The sequence below is a fragment of the Trifolium pratense genome, linkage group LG2 (genome assembly GCF_020283565.1).
Source record: "Trifolium pratense cultivar HEN17-A07 linkage group LG2, ARS_RC_1.1, whole genome shotgun sequence".
In the NCBI taxonomy this organism is placed as follows: Eukaryota; Viridiplantae; Streptophyta; class Magnoliopsida; order Fabales; family Fabaceae; genus Trifolium; species Trifolium pratense.
Window position 1 is genome coordinate 3,035,858 of NC_060060.1, and position 23,441 is coordinate 3,059,298.

The 23,441-nt window shown below is 33.9% G+C and overlaps 2 protein-coding genes and 1 long non-coding RNA gene across 5 annotated transcripts in view; all 3 read right to left on the bottom strand.

The window, feature by feature from the left end:
* Window positions 1-703: 703 nt before the first annotated feature.
* LOC123910008 lies at window positions 704-15,185 on the bottom strand. The gene is made up of 12 exons (XM_045961032.1): window positions 14,988-15,185; window positions 14,365-14,896; window positions 10,999-12,103; window positions 10,508-10,783; window positions 9,616-10,386; window positions 8,764-9,464; window positions 7,173-7,228; window positions 6,483-7,071; window positions 3,636-4,746; window positions 3,200-3,475; window positions 1,649-2,464; window positions 704-1,522 (listed from the first exon to the last, which is right to left on the bottom strand). The coding sequence occupies exons 1-12, from the start codon at window positions 15,007-15,009 to the stop codon at window positions 1,016-1,018; spliced, it is 6,762 nt and encodes a 2,253-aa protein (XP_045816988.1). The 5' UTR covers window positions 15,010-15,185; the 3' UTR covers window positions 704-1,015.
* A 3,796-nt stretch (window positions 15,186-18,981) lies between these two features.
* Window positions 18,982-19,650, bottom strand: LOC123906984. Its single transcript, XR_006809067.1, has 2 exons — window positions 19,557-19,650; window positions 18,982-19,454 (listed from the first exon to the last, which is right to left on the bottom strand). It is a non-coding gene; the product is annotated as an uncharacterized LOC123906984 (long non-coding RNA).
* A 1,464-nt stretch (window positions 19,651-21,114) lies between these two features.
* Window positions 21,115-23,441, bottom strand: part of LOC123906981 (disease resistance protein RPV1-like) — a 37,127-nt gene continuing 34,800 nt past the window's right edge. For all 3 annotated transcript variants that reach the window (XM_045957028.1, XM_045957026.1, XM_045957027.1), the window contains 3 exons: window positions 23,090-23,365; window positions 22,197-22,985; window positions 21,115-22,096 (listed from right to left, as the gene is read on the bottom strand). In XM_045957028.1, coding sequence (XP_045812984.1) covers window positions 21,500-22,096; window positions 22,197-22,985; window positions 23,090-23,365 — 1,662 coding nt within the window. In that variant the 3' untranslated portion in view covers window positions 21,115-21,499. The remainder of the gene's footprint in view (window positions 22,097-22,196; window positions 22,986-23,089; window positions 23,366-23,441) is intronic.

Genomic DNA, 23,441 nt, shown 5'->3' on the forward strand with positions numbered 1-23,441 from the left:
TATGAAAAAATATACATCAACAAATGACATGAGGCTCATTTTTGCAATGCATTCTACATGCACAAGGCTTGAACAACATTATTTCATCAAAACATTCACGTAGAAACATAGAGAGAAAGAGGGCTCTGCAAATATAAGTAATGATAATAATTTATGCATGAAAAGTATTTACCATAGTTTTCAATAAAGTGGAATTTGCAGTGTGTCAGTCTAAGTATGCATCAGGCCTCTGAGTAAGAAAAATGCTGAGAAGCTGATATAACAAAGCATATTTGGCATCATTCTCTCGTTGCCCAACAGGAGGCATGTCCAGTAAAAAAGGGAGTCACGGTAAAGCTATTGTGGCCATTTTGTTGGCAGGTTGTTGAAACAGTTCTTATCTGAATACTTGGCAGCAAGAGAGGCTTACATTTACTTGGCAGTAAGACAGATTTTTTCACCACTGTCAGAAAAGTCTGATTCGATAGAAACAAAGTTGTCTTCAATAAACAAGTTTTTGATCGAATATCTATTGCTACTGCAGGCTTGGACCATGTCAAAGAATTCAATCAAGATAACCAAAAATTAAGAAATCGAATATCTATAGTGTTTCTTATATATTATCATTCTGGAATCAGGACTGCAGAAGATTGCCATAACAAGGTTGAAGACAGTTATGGCCAATTTGTTACTGTATAAGATATATAAATGTTATAAGTCCTGCTTAAGATACAACTATCAACCCCATTTTCTTTAACTTTCTCACCTCAGACAAAGATTTCAATAAAAATTCAAAATTGAATACTCAAAGTTGGAAATACAATTAGAGTCACCTGCCAAAACTAGATATCACATGGAAGAATTGTAACAAAACAAATACTAATATTTCACTTCTCTTTAGAATTACAAAAACTTAGCATGGATAAATCTAGAAACTTCTGCCAAAAGTGGAAAACAATTGTTGCCAATACAAAGGTTTGCAGGAACCATAATTATTGACTTTTACTTGGCCATTGTTTTACCATCTTTCAATGATTCATTCCACTCGATTTTTCTTCTTTCTGTTCTGGTTGAAGTCATCAGTGGGCATGTTTTCGGTAGAGAATCTCTTTGCAGAGTGTTCATTTTCATCATTACAACAAGCGATGGCATTCAAATCTGGTTCATCATATACGAGATAAACTGTTGTCTTCTTCACATTAAAACTATTCTCAAAAACAACCACAACCTCCACTTTGTCACCGGGTTCGATACTTGATACTACTCTTTGCCCTTCCTCATCTTCAAAGGAGATTAATGCCTCTCTCTTATAAAGCTGAATGGTAGCCTTTGTGTAATTTTTCACCAATACGTTTTTAAGGCCATCTGATGTTATGTTATCCAGGGTTGAAGTATAGACAATGCACAGCATTGTCTTCAAGTCACGCCCTTCCACATGAGGGACTCGAAAAGTAACAGAAGAACCTTCAGAATTAAAGGTTAACCAATTTGGATAACTATCACTGGGGAGGAAACAATCACCACTCCCATCGATATTCATATTCTGTAAAAGTAAATATAGGTTCAAAATGTAATTGACAATGTATATTCAACAATTTAAGATGTAATCATGACTAGTACCTAAAATGTTAACATTACACAAAAATATTTTGGGGGGAGTATGCCAAACCTGTAATATTATCTCTTTCACAATATCGGTGACTTGGCAATTCATTCCCATTTTAATTAAAAGAGACTTGAAGGAATGTTTTGATCCTTGAACGTGCACTTCATTGCAACATTGGATTAATGTAGAAGTAGTTAAATGTGATGTAGTTGATACCAATTCCTTAGAATTTGTAGCATATAAAGCATCCAAAATCATTTTTGCATCAAGAAAAAGTTGATCTTCAGAGTTGCACTCCACCAAAAGACTTCGAAGCCTTGGAAGTTGGTTCAAAAAAGATGATAGTTCATGTGAACTACTACTTGGTACATCTACAGAAACAAGAGATGACATGGCAGCAGATGTTTGGAATTGAGATGTGAGATTATTTGTTGGTGACATCCAAGACAAAATGATAGATGGAAAGACATCACGTGAAAATCCTTCATAGCCGCACAAAGAGATATATCCAATGCTTTTTGACCTTACTACCGAAAAGGGTACTTTTTTTATTGCAGTGTTATGTGCAAGCAGAGTGGTTAAAGATTCCATTTGTTCAAAGTCCTCTTCCAACTTGTCAATCATTAAACACCCAGAAAGAATGAGAGTTTTCAAAGATTTCAACTTATATAAGCTTCTTGGAAGGCTACGAAGGCTAACACAATCTTCCAAATCTATTAGAAGAATTTCACTGAGATCTCCGATGCTATGAGAAACTTCAGACAACATTGGACAATCTTTGAGTACTAGCTTTTCAAGATTAGGCAAGTATGAAAAGTCCGGCGTGTGCGTGAGACAATGAGAATGACTAAGATTTAGAATTTTCAGCATTTCCATCCTCTGCAAGAACAGACATGTCAAAGGGAAACTTAAGGAAGATGGATGCAATAACAATGTAGTGCCATTTTATAGAATACCAATATTAGTGCAAAATTTTTAAAAAAGGCTAAAATTTAAGTATATAATGTTACAGAAATTAGTAAAAGTCATGTCTGAATGTTTTAAATGTAAAAGTAAATTTAAAGCTTCTTTAACTTTAACTAATCTGTTGGATATTTTAATTTTGATAATCTGATAATTACTATATCAAAGTTTATGCACAAGGTGGTAATTAGCATAAAACTCATCCGATTAGATAATCTGTTGGATATTTAATTTTGATTCGTGCTTGGTGTAAAACCTCTTTTCACTTTCAACCTATTATCTATTGCTAAATGCTTAAACAAGTCTCATTTTCACAACTATCAAATAGCAGAACTGAGATTCTAAATAAAGTGTCAACACATCATTGGATAACAGTGTAAAATAGTTTAATACATGAAAGATATCAAATTGAAAATCATCTACTAACTCAATTTTTAATTTCAAAATTTAGAAAAACTAATGCTTCTTAACAAAAAACAATATGCTTCACAACTTGAATATTTAGAAAAGCTTCACTAAAGGACAAAATTTGAAAGGCTGTCAGAAATAAAGATGAAAAAATGTTTAAAAGTACCAAGAAATAAAATAGCATTACAATTTGAAAAGTGAAAACAACTCATGAAGTGCGAAAGAAGAAATCAAAATTAATACCTGGGCCTCTTTCCACACAAGTTTGACATTGCTATTCTCTAACTCGATGGAAACTAATTTTTCTCTATAAAGGTTTGCAGGTATATATGTTAAAGAAAATCCATTCCAAGACAGCCATCTTAGATTTCTCGAAAGATATTCAAAATCCCCATCAAGGTTTACCCCAGAAAGTTGAAGCAGTCTGAGTCTCTTCATCTTCTTGAATGCTTTAGAACTAAAACATTTTGCATTAGCTCTTGGCAACTTCAAAGACATCCCCTTAATAGCTTTTGTCCCCTTTGAAACAAAAAGAAAAATACGCGAAGATCAAAATTGCATCAAATCCAATTCTTTTAACTAGCTACAAGCAAGGAAGCAACACATGATTCACAATCAAACTATTTTTCGAAGTTCTTGTGATAATCAACAAAACAAATGAAGCATATGAAGTTCTTACAGATTGTTCTGATAATACATGAAGGGCATCCTCATGAAACCACAACCTGCAACGCTCCTCAAGGTCCTCTGGTGATTTCTCACGAATGATTTCTCTACCCATATCTCGCAACAAATCATGCATTCTAAGTTTGTTCTTATCATCAACAGTTACAAGGCTTCGCTCAACAAGGATACTTATTCCAATTTCTGCAAAAAGACCACATCCATTTAATATAAGTGTAACATCATTTCGGTCCATTCCAATAAAGAAACAAGCTATGTCAAGGAATATTTCTTTCTCGGTATTATCACTCAAGGCATCATAGCTTATTTTTAACTTCTTCTGTACTTGATCATTTGGAATTCTTTTGAGTTTGTCCAATACACTTTTCCATTCTATTAACTCCCTATCACACAGATATGACCCAAGGACTTCCAAAGCTAGTGGCAATCCCCCAGAATACTCAACTACATTTCTAGAAATTTCAATGAAATCTTTTGTTGGACTCACTTGCTTGAATGCATGCCAACTAAACAGCTCAATTGATTCACTTTCGTCCATGTGTTTCATTTTGAAAACCTGATTAACCCTATTCCCACAAAGTATATGTCTATCACGTGTTGTAATGATTATTCTACTGCCCAAACCAAACCATTTATGACTTCCGCACAATGCATTTAGTTGGTCCAATGTATTGACATCGTCAAGTACAATTAGTACTCTTTTATGGCAGAGTCTATCCATTAATATATTTTTTCCTGACTCAATGTTTTTTATCTTAGTTGTCATTTCTTTACTGATATCAAAGAGAAGTTGTTCTTGTAAATCCACTTTTCCAACATTTTGCTCCCAAACTTCCCTTATATTTGCAAGGAAGCTCCTACCTTCAAAATTGCGGCCAATTTTATTGTAAATGGCTTTCGCAATGGTTGTTTTACCAACCCCTCCCATACCCCACATTCCTAGAAGTAGAACATCATTTGATTGTTCAATATCTTGGTTTAGCAATTGAATCATTTCTTCTACACGAGATTCAACTCCCACTGGATTATTAGCAATAAACAAATCTGTTTTATCAAGCAAACGTATCACATTTTCAACAATACGTTTGATAGCCTCACTTTCATTCCTACAAAGACAAACCAAAGTAGAGGGGGCATTTTAGTAATAAAATTTATAGGTGGAAGTCTTAGTATGTGAGCTGAAGTGTTTGTCAAGAGTTGCAATGAGGCATGTTGTTCAATAGCTTTGGTCAAACAAAGCTATAGATTCATAATAAAAAATGAATTAAACACTTATAAAAATACCAAGAAAATATTAAGTATTTCTATTATCAAGTGGTTTCAATCTGCTTCCAATCACAGTGACTCTTAAATTTTATGTTCAATTCACTTTTACTTGAATTTATTCCAACATAAATAACTTTAAACTTTCCTTAGCGGCAGTTTTGCCAAAAAAGATTTATAAAAAAACAACTCTAACACATAAACTCTAAACAGCTTTGCCAAGAATAAAGTTATTGGATTAATGTTAGTTGGTTCATTTGTTTGTTGAAGTTCTATTATGTGCTCTTAAATTATTATTTTTTTGACCTCTTTGATAATGATTAATAATTTTGTAATTAATGTAGTAATTCAAACTATAAAAAAAAAGGCTTAAATGCAATTTTACCCCCCTGTTTTGATTAAATCGGAATTTTACCCCCTGTTTTAAAACGCGGACTTTTACCCCCTGTTTTATAATTTTTTGGATTTTGCCCCCCTTAAAATTCTGCTTTCGAGTCACAACTTCAAAGCGTCGCACATAACTCAATTTGGATCAATAATTCACCAAACGTATACCGAAATGACCGTAATCGAGTTATCTTTCAACAAAATCAAACCTCACTAAATTTGGACTTACAAAGTGAGATTAATTACCGTTTTAGTGAAGTTCTGTCCAATTACTAATTTTGCAGAAATCTACTTATGACCTTCATTTCGGTACGAGTTTGGTGAATTATGGATCCAAATGGAATTCTGTGCGAAGTTTTTAAGTTGTGACTCGAAAGCAGATTTTGTGCAGAATTTTGGGGGACATATACCTTCACTAAAACGGTAATTAATCTCTCTTTGTAACTCCAAATTTAGTGGGGTTTGATTCTGTGGAAAGCTAACTCGATTATGGTCATTTCAGTATCCGTTTGGTGAATTATTGATCCAAATTTAGTTGTGTGCGAAGCTTTGAAGTTGTGACTCGAAAGCAGATTTTGTGCAGAATTTTGGGGGACATACCTTCACTAAAACGGTAATTAATCTCTTTTTGCAACTCCAAATTTAGTGGGGTTTGATTATATGGAAAGATAACTCAATTACGGTCATTTCGATATCCGTTTGGTGAATTATTGATCCAAATTGAGTTGTGACTCGAAAGCAAAATTTTAGGGGGGCAAAAAATCCAAAAAATTATAAAACGGGGGTAAAAGTCCGCGTTTTAAAACAGGGGGTAAAATTCCGATTTAATCAAAACAGGGAGCAAAACTGCATTTAAGCAAAAAAAAAAATGAAGGTGGGCCGGCCCGCCAACCCGCCATTAAACGGGGCGGTCTTGAGGGTTGAGCCATACTCCTAAGTTGGCCCGCCCCGCGCCGCTTTTGGCAGGCTTAAACGGGGACCTAAACGGGGCGGGCCTGCCCACTTTGCCACTCCTAGTGATAATTGACGCTCAACTTGGTAGGGAGGACCACAGTTCGATCCCCGCAACTGTCATCGAAGAGGCTGAAACACTTGATGGCAAAACTGACTCCCAACTAAATTAAACTGGTGGTAAAAACCAAAATAAATAAATAAAGTGACTGGGAATTTTTTACCAAAAAAATAAAATTACCGGGAATTTAGGATTAGGAAGCCTGCAAGGCCAGCCGCCTCACGAAGCGCTTCTCTCCACCTTGGCTCCATAATCTCACGAACCGAATTTCCCCAATCAGCCTGAAATCTCGAATTCTCATGACGTGATTTTCCCCAATCAAACTTCAAATTCGAATTTGACACCTCTTCAACCTCTTTCGACATTTTCTTCAACAGATTCTGAAAAGCTTTTCCAAACGCACCTTTTTGATGACGTACTTCCGACGGATCAACGTCAAAGAACACCGGTAAAACCGCTTTCCCTGTAGTTCTATGACTTTTCATTATTCTATCCAATTCATCCAAACACCATCGCGAATCTGCGTAATTTCTTGAGAAAATAATGATTGAAATTCTAGATTCTTCGATTGCTCGATTTATTGATGTTGAAATTTTATCTCCTCTTTGAAGTGAATCATCGTCTCTAAAAACGGTTATTCCAGCGCGTCGAAGAGCTTCGTAGAGATGTGAAGTGAAGGTAGCACGAGTATCTTCTCCTCTGAAGCTTAAGAACACTTCTTCATATGGTTTTCCTTGTGTTGATGATGAATATAATGCTTCTGCTGAATCTATTATAACCATAACAAAATCAAAATCAAAATAAAATCGTGTAGAACGGTAAAAAAAAAAAATTGAATAAGAGAAAATGATAATAGATTTAGTGTAATACTCGTTGATGGTATGGGATAAGAGGAAGACATGGATATGGATAAGATGAAAATGAATTAATCGTTAGATAGTGAAGTGGTCAACTACTTCTTCTTCCACAAAAAGTTTCTTTTTTAAGATAATAAACTCAATTCATTTCATTAAATAATAAGTCTCAATACAAAGAGGAAACAACCGGTAAACAGGGATTAGACTGAGAAATGACCCGTCTTAGCTAATGTGTAAATCATTATGTTTGCTTGTCGCATAACAATAAACTTCACCCGGAAGTTTGAATATAAAAACAACAATGAATGATTGCAGAGCCAAATTCAGACGATCCAGTATGTATGACGAAAGAGACAATTGCATCTATTACATTTATAGAATCCATTTTGAAGACCGCGTTAGTAAATCTCTTCGAACAACTTCCTTCCGTTGACCCAAACCAATTTGCTCACCACTAGGTTGGGTCGATTCGGATTTGATATAAAAATATGGATTTTACATCCAACCTGAATCAATTAACTTTGATTGGGTCGGATAACGAGTTTGGTCAAAATTGGTCCAACCCGACCTGCAAAGCATTTTTCTAAATGTTGTTGCATAAATCTCAGTGAGAAGATTGAGCAAATTTCATTCTGCTTATTAAATCAGACTTCTGTTTGATTTCATTGCATTTTCCTTTGTTTGTGCGCTTGAAAACAAGTACATATATCAGTTCAGATGAGGAACTAGCAATTGGAGGGTTTTCGCTAATAGTTTTGTTTGCTAAGTAACTTCACATTTTCTCAGGTATTCTAAATTTTAGACCATTCCAAATGCAATTTGTATTGGAACTACATGAGGGCACCAAAAGATATTTGAATCTTATCTTCTGTTGGAACTTGGAGAAAATTAATCTATGTCTCTCTTACAACAATAATATTTTGAGTCATCTTGGATCTTCTTTAATCAACTTAATCCTTCTTGAAGCATCTTGGAAAACCTTTTCAATTTATCAAATTTCTTGACATTCGATCTTTTTGACTCATGAATGACTTGAGAAACTTAGTTTCTTATTAAACCCTTTATTTAGATCCTCAAAGCTGTAGCTCAGTGGCATGGATTGATACACTGAAAGAGTATTATGAAGAAGGTCTAGGGCGCGGCTCATGTTGCAGAAGCTTGCAGAAGCTAGCATAGAAGACCATTAAACATGCTTCAATATTTATTATTGTCAAAAATGAATCAAAGGCACACACTGACATTAGGAGAGGGATACGTGACTTTGACAAAGTCTAATTTGGAAATGAAATACACTCTTAATTCTTCAAAATTACAAACCTACATATTAGTTTACACTTTGTTCATAAAATTTTATATGACTTTTAAATGAGTACTGATTATATAGAAATGATTTTACACTTTGTACACTAGTTAAGATATGATTTTACAGTGAGATAACTAATAAACAGACCTTTTATATATAAGATAACAGATTCAATAACAACATTAGAAGAAGGTATGTCTTTGACATTCTCATATTGTAAACTCTTCTTGAAGCATATTGAACGACTTATGGAAAAATTGATGACTTCCGCCTACAAACTCAAGGCAAAGTTGACTTTCACCTGCATTCGACCAATCTGCACATAAAATCTGTAATCCACTGTCTGAAACTGTATTTGATCAATCCACAACAGCTATCAGCGCCATCATTTTCATCCACAAGTTCAACTTGCGGAGAGCTTATCCTGACAATGCCTTCCTTATCATCACCACTAAACACAATATCATTTTTCACTCCTTGTTGACATTTCTCCATTTCTTCATCCATGAGTTCCACTTGTGGTGAGCACCTTCTTACACTGCATTCATTTTCATCACCATCACTAAAAATAGCATTTTCTTCTAGTACTTCACATTGTTCCATTTTTTCTCCAATCAGTTCATCATATATGAGATAAACTGTTGTTTTCTTCACAACGAAGCCATTTCCAAAAACAACAATAATCTCCACTTTGTTTCCGGGTTCTATACTTGATACTACTCTTTGTCCCTCCTCGTCTTCAAAGGAAGCTAATGTCTCTTTCTTATAGAGCTGAATGGTGGCCTTTGTGTAATTTTTCACCAACACATTTTTAAGACCATCTGATGTTATGTTAAAAGGAGTTGAGGAACAGGTAATGCACATCAATGACTTTAGTTTATGTCCTTCCACTTGAGGGACCTCAAAAATTACAGAAGAACCTTCACAATCGAAGCTTAACCAATCTGGATAACTATCACCGGGGAGCACACAACCACCACCACTCTCGTTGACTGTCATATTCTGTACAAAAGGAACCAATAATAATAAGGGGGTCATCATATTGAGCTAAGAATGACAATACAAGTAGATTAGGCATCACATCTTCACCCAAAACCTTATGGCATTGAATAACACTAACAAACAAAAAACTACAAGGGAGAATGGGTGAAACCTGTAAAATTTTCTCTTTTAGAATATTAGCCACTTGACAGTTCATTCCCATTTGAATGAATAGAGACTTCAAGGAATTTCTTGATACTTGTGAAGTAGTTGCAATTGGTTCCAATTCTGCAGAATATGTGGCATATAAGGCATCCAAAATTATTGTTGCATCGTGAGAAAGTTGAAGTTCTGAGCTACACTCCACCCAAAGACTTCGAAGACTTGGAAGGTACTTGGAGATTGATGATAGTTCGTGGGAACTACTATGTGGTATATCTAAAGGAACACGAGATGACTTGGTAGATGTCTGAAAATGGGATGGGAGATTATTTGTTGGTGACATCCAAGACCAAATGATAGATGGAAACACATCACGTGAGAATCCTTCATAACCGCACAGAGAAATATATCCGATGCTTTTTGACCTTACTACTGAAAATGGCACTTTTATTATTGCAGTGTTATTTGCAATCAGGTTGGTTAAGGAGTCCATCTGTTCCAAGTCATCTTCTAACTTGTCAATCATTAAACACCCGGAAATATTGAGAGTTTTCAAAGATTTCAACTTATAGATGCTTCTCGGAAGGCTACGAAGGCTAATACAGTCTTCCAAATTGATCAAAAGAATTTTTTTGAGATCTCCAATACTATTGGAAATCTCAGACAGCCTTGGACAATCTGTGAGTACCAGCTTTTCAAGATTAGGCAAATCTGAGAAGTCTGGAGTCTGTGTCAGATATTGAGAATGACTAAGGTTTAGGATTTTCAGCATCTCCAACCTCTGCAAGTACATAAATATTATAGAAAAATTAGGAAGAAGTTTACGAATATAAATTGAAGCATTTACCATGAAAAGAGGAAATAATACAAAAAATGTAAAAAACTGAAATCAAAATTAATACTTGGGTCTCTCTCCACAGAACTCTGACATTGCTGTTTTCCAATTCAATGGAAACTAAATTTCCTTGATATAAGTTTAAAGGTATGCTTTTTAAAGGAAATCCATTCCAAGACAGCCATCTTAGATTTCTTGAAATATATTCAAAATCTCCATCAAGTTGTACTCCAGCAAGTTGAAGTAATCTGAGTCTCTTCATCTTCTTAAATGCTTTAGTACTAAAACATTTTGAACTAGCTATTGGCAACTTCAAAGTTAGTCCCTCAACTGCTTTTGTTCCCTGTGAAATATAATGGACCAATATGTAAAACATGAAAAACATTAAGAAACAAGAAATTTGAAAAAACTTGTGACAGTACCAACATGACTAATTTTCAAAGTTCTTATGTTAATCAACAAAAAACATTTATGTTAACAACTAACTCATAAATATTTTTATTGCTTAATTATGCTATAGATGTTTTAAATACAGAAGTACGTATATGAGGTGCTTACGGTTTGTTCAGATAAAACACTATGCACATCTTCTTTAAACCATAATCTGCTACGCTCCTCAGGCTCCTTCGGCGATTTTTCACGAACGATTTCTCTTCCCATATCTCGTAACAAATCATGCATACCAAGTGTGTTCATATCATTGACAGTTACAAGGCTTCGCTCGACAAGGACACTTATTCCAATTTCTGCAAAAAGTCCACAACCATTTAATATTTGTATAACATCATTTCTGTCCATCCCAATAAAAAAACAAGCTATGTCAAGGAATATTTCTTTCTCAGTATCGTCGTTTAAACCATCATAGCTTATTTTTAACTTTTGTTGTACTTGATCATTGGGAATTATTTTGATTTTTTCCAATACACACTTCCAATCTTGTATTCCCCTTTCAAACAAATAGGAACCAAGGACTTCTAAAGCTAGTGGCAATCCCCCAGAGTACTCAACTATATTTTTGGAAATTCCAACAAAATCTTTTTTAGGACTCGCTTGCTTGAATGCATGCCAACTTAAAAGCTCAATTGATTCCCTTCCATCCATATTTTTCATTATGTATACTTTGTCAACTCTGTTCCCTCTAAGTATATTTTTATCTCTGGTTGTGATTATTATTCTACTCCCCGAACCAAACCATTCACGACTTCCACACAAAGCATTTAATTGGTCCAAACTATTGACATCATCAAGTATGAGAAGTACTTTTTTGTTGCAGAGCTTGTCCTTTAATGTATTTTTCCCAGACTCAATGCTTTGTATCTTGGTTGTTGTTTCTTTCAAGATATCAAACATAAGTTGTTCTTGTAAAGATACTCTTCCAGCAGTTTGCTCCCACGTTTCCCTAATATTTGCAAGGAAACTACTACCTTTGAAATTGCGACGAATTCTGTTGTAAATGGCTTTTGCATTGGTTGTTTTACCGGTTCCCCCCATGCCCCAAATTCCTAGTAGTAGAACATCATTTGATTGTTTGATATTTAGAAGTTGAATCATATCTTGCACTCGAGATTCAACTCCCACTGGATTATCAGCAACAAATAAGTCAGTCTTGTCAAGCAAAAGACTAACTTTTTCAACAATACGATTGATAGCCTCCCTTTCATTCCTATAAAAATTGAACCAAATAAAAGATGTGCGGCTATGCATGTAAATGTACATGTATGTATGTGTCAAAATTAGATGGGAAATTGAAGTGTGAAAAGTACAGTTGAAGTGTGTGTATCAGTTCAACTGTTCAAAAATAATTGCAGTGACACTGAATGTGTGTTGTCCAATTGTCACTAAGAGTAAATTATACGTAAAATCATGTTTTGAGTAAAAAACTCAGGCTTCAATTATTATGTACATATTAAGTAAACATGGAATAACTCTTCCACATGCAGGAGAGGAATATTTTTACACCGAATGAGGACACCTTAAAAGAAAAGAAATTCTAAAGAACTTAATTTAAACAAAAGGTCAAAAGCATATGTAATTCAAGTGAGTGCATACAAGATAAAAAACACTGATGACCTTGGTTGGCTTGAAAGAAAAGGAGTTGTTAAATCGAAGTCAAAGCAGACCAACTATTTGAAAGGACAATTATTGTGATTTGTGAGAGGGGAGAATTCAGAAAGGTCTAGTTATGTTTCGATCTAATTATATGTCAAGTGGATGGCCCTCATGAAAAGTCCAACAAAGTCTTTACCTAGTGGAGAACAAATGTTTAGAGTTAGATAAAAACCTAAGTCTTATATATCTATATTCAGCTAAATTTATCTATTTTCCACAAAGTGTGGTAAACAGTAAATCGGGGTAAAGTTCAGTAAACTATGTTCAACTTCAAAAAATGTAAAGAAAGTAATATTAAGAGGAATAATATCTCATTGTGTCTCTCCATTTCTCCCCCTCTCCTCTTTTGAAGCAAATACTCCCATGGTTTAATGAAAAGCACTTTTGTAAAGCAAAATTAGTTCATGATGTTAGCGGCCAACACTCGGTGGGATTTAGTCCCACATCGGATAGATAGGACTCTTGAGAAGAGTTTATAAAGAGGAGGCAATCCTCACCTTTCAAGCCGGTTTTGTAAGGATGAGTTAGGCTTCGATATTCGTAACATGGTATCAGAGCCTATCGGGTCTATCGTTGGGCTTCCGACATCGTTCACGCTTCAGGCCCATTGGGCCGGGCTGAAGCGTGAGGGGGTGTGTTAGCGGACAACACTCAGTGCGGATAGATAGGACTCTTGAGAAGAGTTTATAAAGAGGAGGCAATCCTCACCTTTCAAGCCGGTTTTGTAAGGATGAGTTAGGCCTCAATATTCGTGACACATGATGAAGGTGCAGAGAATATTGATTTGAAAGTTGTTACAGTGAAATGACAAGAACATAGTTTTGGCCTCTCTATTTTGCATAATAATTTCCAATTTTGGTTTCTCGTTTCTAAATCCATGAGTTTTGTCTCACATTTTCAAAATGTATGTATGACCTTTTCTTCATCTAAGCATTTGAATACGAATTTGATGATTATGAGGCACAGAGTTTAGGTGGATTCTCGCTTAACGATTTTCATGTCATCAATATATACATTTACATCATAAAAGCAACAAAATTTGTTGCAAGACACTGTCTAGGTAAATTAACAAATTTACAACTCATTTCCACGCAACCAACTCAGTTTGCCAAATAAATGCACAGTGAAGAAAAAGTAAAACAATTTGAAAATTGTAAACCAAAATCATGAATTAGGCAAATTAGTAGAGAATTAAAATCTTGCGAAATTAAAATAACTGCAATATGTAAAGGCACAGACCCTAATTCTTTCTCTCTTTCTCTCTGCCGCCGGCATAAATTTATTTGTTTGATTTTTCATGGTTTATCAATTAGAGAGGGGTGGTTTAGGATCAATTTTGATCCGGAATCACCCCCTCTTGATTGTTTTTTATTTCTTTTAATTTTTTGCATATTTTTTTTTATTTGGTTTAATCTAAATAAGTGATTTTCACGTAGATTAGGATTTCCCCTTGTCTGTTTTTTCGTGTGATTTCGTTGTCCTGTCTTTGTGCGGTGTTTGCTTTCCCGTATTGTTACGGTGTTCGTTTGATTGAATTGACAGATCAACCTCGGTCAACTACTGATTCACACAGTGATTTCCCCAATTATGCAGATCCGGATGCATCGGTATTCCGGTTTTTATCACATTATTTGTAGGCATGAGTATGTCGTTTTATGCTATTAATTTGGATGCTGTGAGTTTGATGCAAGATTCATCTTTTTGTTTTTAGCTGTATTAAATTTGTAATTTGAATTTGATGTACTCTACCGGTTTGAATGAATGAAAATCTTTTATTTTAGTAAAAAAAAAAAAAATCTTGCGAAATTGAATTACCTGGAATTTAGAACTACAAAGCCAGCAAGGGCAGCAGCCTCGCAAAGAGCATCTCTCCATATCCGCAACTTATCTTCTTCCTGCTTTGAAATCCTATTGAAGAGACTTTGAAACGCTTTTCCAAACTCACCTGTTTGATGACGTAGCTCAGATGGATCTACATCATAGAACACCGGCAAAACCAGCTGCCCTATGGTTCTTTGACAATCCATTATCTTCACCAACTCATCTAGACACCATCTGGAATCCCCATAATTTCTTGAAAAAACAATCACAGCAATTTGAGATTGTTCGATTGCTTGATTTAAAGATTCTGAAATGCGATCTCCTCTTTGAAGTGAATCATCATCCATGAAAACATTGATTCCTTCATTTCGAAGAGAAGCGTAGAGATGTGAAGTGAAGGAAGCGCGAGTATCTTCTCCTCGGAAACTTAAGAACACTTCATGTCGACGAAATAATGTCCTCTGTTGCCGCAAATTTCTCTTAAACTTAGCGATAAATTCACCCGCCTTCTGATCTATTTCTAATTATATATGACCAGCAGCAGCAACAAACAAAATTAGTAGGAAATAATTAAAATTAAAAATTAAAAAAAGTAAGAGTTTCCTTTATAAATTTACCTGATGCTTTCGGAGAAGACATGGATCGATGAAAGGAACGTGAAGTGAAGTTAACGAAAGAGATAAAGAAGAATAAATGAGAAGAGAAAGATATGTGGCAGTGTGGTCATCAACTTTACTGTGTCGGTATGTTGTTGTTGTAAGAAGAAGAACGAACATGTCAAGACGGAAACTATCCGCTGTAAATTTTCATTTTATCTCTCTCTATGTTTTATTCATTTATTTATATATATTATATCCGCCGTAAATATTCATATGAAAATATTAACTAGTGCCTCTACGGCACTGGTTAAAGAGTTAAATAAGATATGAATGTATTGAAAATTGTGTAAACTATTTTTTATAAATATAAAAGTTATTCTTTTCAATGCAAAAATTACTATCCTTAACTAGTGTCCCAAACACACTGATTAGCATGACCAGTATTCATATAAACTTTAATGAATACGGGGGTACATTAAATCAGTGGCCGATATTATTGTTTGACTGCATTACGTTGACTGAAACGGGTGCCACATTTCACTCTCTTAATTCAACAATTATCTTCTTCGGTTTCTTTCTTTAATTCAACAACAATTATATTCACTTCACTCTCTTAATTAAACAATTCTTTTCTCTAACCTTATCCATCTCTTCCTTTACTGATATCACCGATAGATAGAAAGAAATAGGTTAAATTATACCGAAAATCTTTTATCTTATTTATTTCTAACATTTTAATTCTTTATTTTTTTAATAATTTAGTCCTTTATATTTTATAAAGTGCACTTATACATCTTTTTTTATATTTTTTATTAAAAAATTGCTGAGATGTCCTTTTCTAAATTATTATTTTATTGAAATTAAAAAAAATCTGGAAAAATGCATGAAGATATAAGCAAATGATAAATTATAAGAAATACAAGGGGCTTACGATTCAAAAACAAGCATATCTTGTATGCTTTGAGAGCACATTGAAGGATTATTATACCAATCAAAAAAAGCTAAATTTACATTGTTTCTTACTATGCCTATAAACCAAAACCATGATACAAAGATAATTTGGTTGTCTACTAAAGAAGGAACAAACTGTAAGAACTTCATATGATTCATTTTTTGTTGTTTTTTATCACAAGACCTTTGAAAATTAGTTTGATTGTGTGGTGCTTCCTCACTAGTAGCTAGTAATAAATAATTGGCTTTGATACAAGTTTATTTGACTCTTATCTTTAATCTTTGAATGTTTTTCTTCGTTTCAAAGGGAACAAAAGCTATTAAGGGGCTGACTCTGAAGTTGCCAAGAGCTAATGCAAAATGTTTTAGTTCTGAAGCATTCAAGAAGATGACAAAACTTAGATTGCTTCAACTTGATGGAGATTTTAAATATCTTTCGAGAAATCTAAGATGGCTGTCTTGGAATGGATTTCCTTTAAGATATATACCTGCAAACTTTTATAGAGAAAATTTAGTTTCCATTGAGTTAGTGAATAGCAATGTCAAACTTGTGTGGAAAAAGGCCCAGGTATTAATTTTGATTTCTTCTTTCGCACTTCATGAGTTGTTTTCACTTTTCAAATTGTAATGCTATTTTAATACATGTGCTTTTAAACATTTTTCATCTTTATCTTAGAATTGAAAGTTTGGTCTAATTCAAAATTGTCACTACTAAAAAACGAAAATAATACCATCGCGAATCTGCGTAATTTCTTGAGAAAATATTGATTGAAATTCTAGATTCTTCGATTGCTCGATTTATTGATGTTGAAATTTTATCTCCTCTTTGAAGTGAATCATCGTTGTCATACCCCAATTTTTGACCTAAGATCCCACCTCATATTCTAATGCATCATTAATAAAAAAATAATAAAATACAAGATATCTTGTTGTGCTTGCCTCTTTGGTAAGACATGGTTTTGAATCAAGAAAGTCAAGAAAAGGTTCCAAAAATCAAAAACTAGGGTTTTGAAATTTTTCTAAATATAGAAAATTTCATGTTCATGGAGCCAACTTTTCAAGATCATATCGTCTTCCTCAAGTATCATAAATTTGCAAACAAGGACTATATGGAAAGCTCTCATGGCATATTGAACTGTGGTAAAAAGATTTGAAGTCAAAAGGATCTTTACAATGCTTAAAGTTGATGACCAAAGTTGATTCTCCAAGTTGTTGAAAATCTCAACATTTAGAAATTTTTTCTAAGTGTTTTTTTGACCTTATCAAGTGCATGACTTTGCAAGCTTATAACTTCCAATCCAAGCATCCATTTTGAGCAAACAAGAGCTTCATTTTAATATTTCATATGATACTATATCATGGTGAAGAGTTTGGATTCAGAAGAGTTCCTGACTGGCTTATAACAACAAGGAAACATGAGATGTCAAATTGTAAAAACTGTCAAAAATACTTAGAATTTTTTCCAAGTGTCAAACAACTTAAACGTTGAATTTTGGTGGCCAGGTTTCTATATGATTCCAATGTATTCAAGACAAGTCATCAACATAAAGGTTGTAGAGGAGGATGCCATCTTTCCAACGACACCAATATCATGAATTTATCTTTCTTGACAACCAACTTTCGAAGGGGAGAAGTGACCATGGTGAAGCTGATTTATAGGTCCATATTCATGACAAGTTTCTTGATCAAACTCAAATCCAACATTGTAATCTTGCTTTACAGGCCTATGTTGCTTCTAATCTCAGAAAAACTGGTGTTTTACACAGACATTTGGTGCATTATCCAAGTGTTTGAAGCATTGTCCAAATTACATGTCCTTTTTGGAGCACTTTTTGCATAAAGTTTCATTGACATTTTGTAAAGGTAGATTTTCTCCAACAACTCATGCATTGAGCTTCCCATTTGTTTTCTCTGATCACACTCCACCTCAAAGCTCATAAGCAACTCCCTAAACTCAGAAAAAGCCACCCTATTGTCCATGAATCAAGCCATCTTCACCTTGGAACCACAAAGCTTTTTCAACCACTTTTGAAACTTGATGGACAAACCAGCATTGGAATCCAACCAAACCCAATCTTGTTTACTTCTGAAGACACATTGGAACCTCTATAAAAGCCCCTCAAGCCTCAGAACTAAGACATCAACAACATCCACAAAATCCACTCAAAAATTCCATTACTACACTTTCAAAAATCCAAATTTCGAAACTTGCATTTCCTCAAAGTTTCTTCCAATTTTTCCATTGAATCATCATCCATACACCATAAATAAGCTTCTGTATGCATTTATCATCAACTGTAACCACTCCATTACCATCTCCCAAATCCCATTTTTTGTCACTTTCAACTTTCAACATTTGTCACTTTGTTTTCTTTATCAGAAATAACAAAAATACAAAAAAAATACTTTTCTTTATTATTTTAATTTAATTTTGTCTAAATCCAAGGGAAGATATTATTTTGTTGGCTTTGTGTCATTTTGTGATTCATGCATGTTTACTTGTTTATCTTTGTTCTTTACTTTCAAAACATAAAATCCTAAACATTCAAAAAAACTAAACTTCAAAAAGAATCTTTTTTAAAAAACCTTGACTTTCGTCAAGAGATTTTCAACTCTTTTTCAATAAATGCTTTAACACACTTAAGCATATCCAAACATTTTCAAAAGACTAAAAAATACAAAACTCATTCAAACCTTTTGCCACTTGGATTTTGACTTTAAAATTTTTCTCAAAGAGTTTAAACATGAGTCATCTATGGTTGAAAACTCAAATTCCCCATAACATTTAATCAAAAGATATTGATTATTTTCCACCTAGGAGAGTTAATGGCATACTTGTTGATTTGATATCCAAGTTGAAGCCCTTCCCTATTGTGAAGCAAAGATCTATCGTCGTCATGTTTGTGGTGGATTAAATGAGTCTTAACTTAAGATGACAATTTTTCTCTTCTCCTAAAAACAATCAAACAAACCACTTTATTATTTTTACCCCGAACTACGAGGTTTTGATCCTTCATTGGTACGTAGGCATGAGACTTTCACGTCTTTCCAAATCAAAAAATTAATAAAAAAGACATTTCTTTTCTCATCTTCCCAATCATTTACAAGCAAACAATTTTAGCCAAAAACATATATATTACAAGAGGTTCCTATAGAGTACTATAGATGCTTAGGGTGCTAATACATTCCCTTTGCATAATCAACCCCCGTACCTTGATCTCTTATTGCATTGCTTTATTGCTTCTTTAGCGTTGCATGTTTATTTGTGGGTTTTATTCCATCTTTTCCCCTTCCCTTGGATAAATTAAAGTTCGGTGGTGACTTCTTATTTTGCGAGTCAAAGTCTAATCAATAGTTTTGATCTCCGAAAATCACCGTGGCAATCGTCTCTAAAAACGGTTATTCCAGCGCGTCGAAGAGCTTCGTAGAGATGTGAAGTGAAGGTAGCACGAGTATCTTCTTCTCTGAAACTTAAGAACACTTCTTCATATGGTTTTCCATGTGTTGATGATGAATATAATGCTTCTGCTGAATCTATTATAACCATAACAAAATCAAAATCAAAATAAAATCGTGTAGAACGGTAAAAAAAAAAAAATTGAATAAGAGAAAATGATAATAGATTTAGTGTAATACTCGTTGATGGTAGGGGATAAGAGGAAGACATGGATATGCATAAGATGAAAATGAATTAATCGTTAGATAGTGAAGTGGTCAACTACTTCTTCCGCAAAAAGTTTCTTTTTTATAATAAACTCAGTTGATTTCATTAAATAATTGGTCTCAATACAAAGAGGAAACAATTGGTAAACAGAAGAAATACCGTCTTAGCTAATGTGTAAATCATCATGTTTGCTTGTTGCATAACAATAAACTTCACCCGGGAAGTTTGAATATAAAAACAACAATGAATGATTACAAGCTAAATCTAGACGATCCAGTATGACGAAAGAGAGACAATATTTGAGCTTTAGAAAAATGAATTTTTTTTGTATCTTAAAATAGGTTTTCAAAATATAACAACAAGTTTTTTTATATTTGTTTTTTCTAAATTCAAACATTAATTTTGAAATCATAAAATAAACACACATTATTGAAGATCAAAATATAGTCAAAATCACAATTTTTTGAAAAAGTTGTATTTCAAAAATGATTTTTATAAAAATCTATTTGAAATAGCTTCAAAATTAAATGATTTTTCGAAATTTTGATATCCAAAAAAAGTTTCAATAAAATGATCAAATACCTAAAATAACATTTTAAGAATAATTATTAATTCAAACCAAATTTTCATTTGAAGCTTTTATAAAAAAAAAATTGTAAATTTTTTTTACTCAAAATTATTTAACACTACAAGAATCCACTTGGGTTGGTGCACTAGTATTGGCTTGGGACCTGAAAGGGTGCTCCTCTTGATGTCTGAGGTTCGATTCTCTCTCTGATGCCAATTTGAATGGGCTAATTTAGCTTCTTCGAAAAAATTTAACACTACTTTTGAAAAAATCTATAACAAACATGTCCTACATCTATTACATTTATAAAATCCATTTTGAAGACCACATTGGTTAATCCTCTTCCAACAACTTCCTTCCGTTGACCTAAACCAATTTGCTCACCAGTTGGTTGGGTCGATTCGGATTTGATATAAAAATACGGATTTTACATCCAACCTAATTATCAATTAACTTTAACCGGGTCGGATAACAAGTTTAGTCAAAATCGATCCAACCCGACCGGAAAACACTCCTACTTACAAACATTGTATCACTGACTAACTTTGTCATGATTTCTCAATACAAGTTACAAGAATTATTTGTATATGTAAACTACATTTAAAAAATTACTCAATGAGTGGGTTACAAAATATGTTTGTTGCATAAATCTCAGTGAGGAGATTGAGCAAATTTCATTCTGCTTGTAAAATGAGAATTCTGTTTGATCTTTTTGGCTCATGAATGACTTGAGAAACTTAGTTTCTTATTTGGATCCCAAAGGTGTAGCTCAGTGGTATGGATTGATACACTAAAAGAGTATTATGAAGAAGGTCTAGGATTCGTCGGCTCATGCTGCAGAAGCTAGCATAGAAGACCATCAAACATGCTTCAATATTTATTACTGTCACAAATGCTAGGAATTTGTAAAGCTTAACAGAAGAAAAATGAATCAAAGGAACACACCAAGTAACAGGTCCACATTAAACAACAAAATTCAAACATTGAGATTATGAGAGGCATACATGTCTTTGACAAAGTCTAATTTGGAAATGAAATACACTCTTAATTGTTCAAAATAACAAACCTACATATTAGTCTACACTTGGTTCATAAAAATATTATATGACTTTTAAATGAGTACTGAATATAGAAATGATTCTTAACCTAGTTAAGATATGAATTTACAATGAGATAATTAATAAACACACCTCTTATATATAAGATAACAGATTCAATAACAACATTAGAACTTAGTAGAAGGCATGTCTTTGACATTGTCACATTGTAAAAAATATTTGAAGCATACTGAACGATTTATGGGAAAATGGATGACTTCCGCCTACAAACTCGAGACCAACTTGTCTTTCACCTGCACTCGACCAATCTGCACATAAAATTTATAATCCACTTTCTGAAACCATATTTGATCAATCCACAACAACAAGCAGTGCCACCATTTTCATCAACAAGTTCCACTTGCGGAGAGGTTGTCCTCGCAGTGCCTTCACTATCATCACCACTATAAACAATAACATTTTTTTCTTGTTCTTGACATTTCTCCATGTTTTCTCCAATTGGTTGATCATATACAAGATAAATTATTGTTTCCTTCACGATGAATCCTTTCCCAAAAACAACAACAACTTCCACTTTGTGTCCAGGTTTCATGCTTGATACTACCTTCTCCCTCTCCTCATCTTGAAACGAGACTAAGGCCTCTTTCGTATAGAGTTGAATGGTGGCCTTTGTGTAATTTTTTATCAACAAGTTTATAAGGCCATCTGATGTTATGTTATGCGCGGTGGAAGAATAGACAATGCATATCATCATTGTCTTCAACATACGCCCTTCCACTTGAGGGACTTCAAAAGTTACACAAGAACCTTTGCAATTGAAGGTTAACCAATCTGGATAACTATCACGATGAAGCAAAGAACCACCACTCCAGCTCTCATCCATATTCTGCAAAAGTGAAAATAGGGTCAATTTTGTTTTTGAACAATATATTAATGCGATTCAACAATACAACCAGAATAAAAGAGAGAGAGTGAGAGTGACAAACCTGTAAAATGTTTTCTTTCAGATTATTAGTGACTTGGCAATTCATACCCATTTGTATTAGAACAAACTTCATGGAAAGTTTAGATCCGGAAGCGTGCAATTGACTGCAGCGTTGAGTTAATGCAGAAGTTTTCGTATTTGATACTTGTGAAGTAGCTGAAGTCGATTCCAATCCCTTCGAAAATGTGGCATATAAAGCATCTAAAATGATTTTTGCATCTTTAGAAAGTTGAAGTTCTGAGTCACACTCTACCCATAGACTTCGAAGCCATGAAAGCTGGTTGGAAATAATAGATGACAGTTCCTCTGAACTACAATGTGATATATCTAAAGAAACAAAAGATGAAGGAGAACTTGTTGATGGAAACCATCTGAAAGATGGAAATACATGGCGAGAAAATCCATACAAAGAAATATACCCAATGTTTTTTGACCTGATCACTGAAAAGGGCACTCTTGTTATTGCAGTGTTATTTGCAACAAGAGTGGTTAAAGATTCCATGTGTTCCAAGTCCTCTTCCAACTTGTCAATCATTAAGCATCCCGAAAGAATGAGAGTTTCTAAACATTTCAACTTATAGATGCTTCTTGGAAGGCTACGAAGGCTAATACAGTCTTCCAAATTGATCAGAAGAATATTTTTGAGATCTCCAATGCTATGAGAAATCTCAGACAACTTTGGACAATCCATGAGTACTAACTTTTCAAGATTAGGCATGTATGAAAAGTTTGGGGTCTGTGTCAGATGATGAGAATGACTAAGATTAAGAATTTTCAAGTTTTTCATCCTCTGCAAGAAAGAACATAAAATAGTATTACAAATTTACAATTTGAGACTATTTGCTTAAATTTCATCGATAGATATGAAAAGTGAAAATAACTTAAAATTAATACCCGGGGCTCTTTCCACAAAACTTTAATATTGCTATTTTCTAATTCGATGGAAACTAAATTTCCTTGATAAAAATCTGTAGGAATGTATGATAGAGGAAATCCATTCCATGAAAGCCATCTCAAATTTCTTGAAAGATAGTCAAAGTCCCCATCAAGTTGTACACCAGCAAGTTGAAGCAATCTGAGATTCTTCATCTTCTCAAATGTTTTAGTACTGTAACATTTCACACTATCTCCTTGCAACTTCAAAGCCAATCCCTCAACAGCTTTTGTTCCCTGTGCAATAGATACAAGGCAGCTAAAAATTTGTGATGAAACATATCTATGACACGAGGCACAAAATGGTACACAA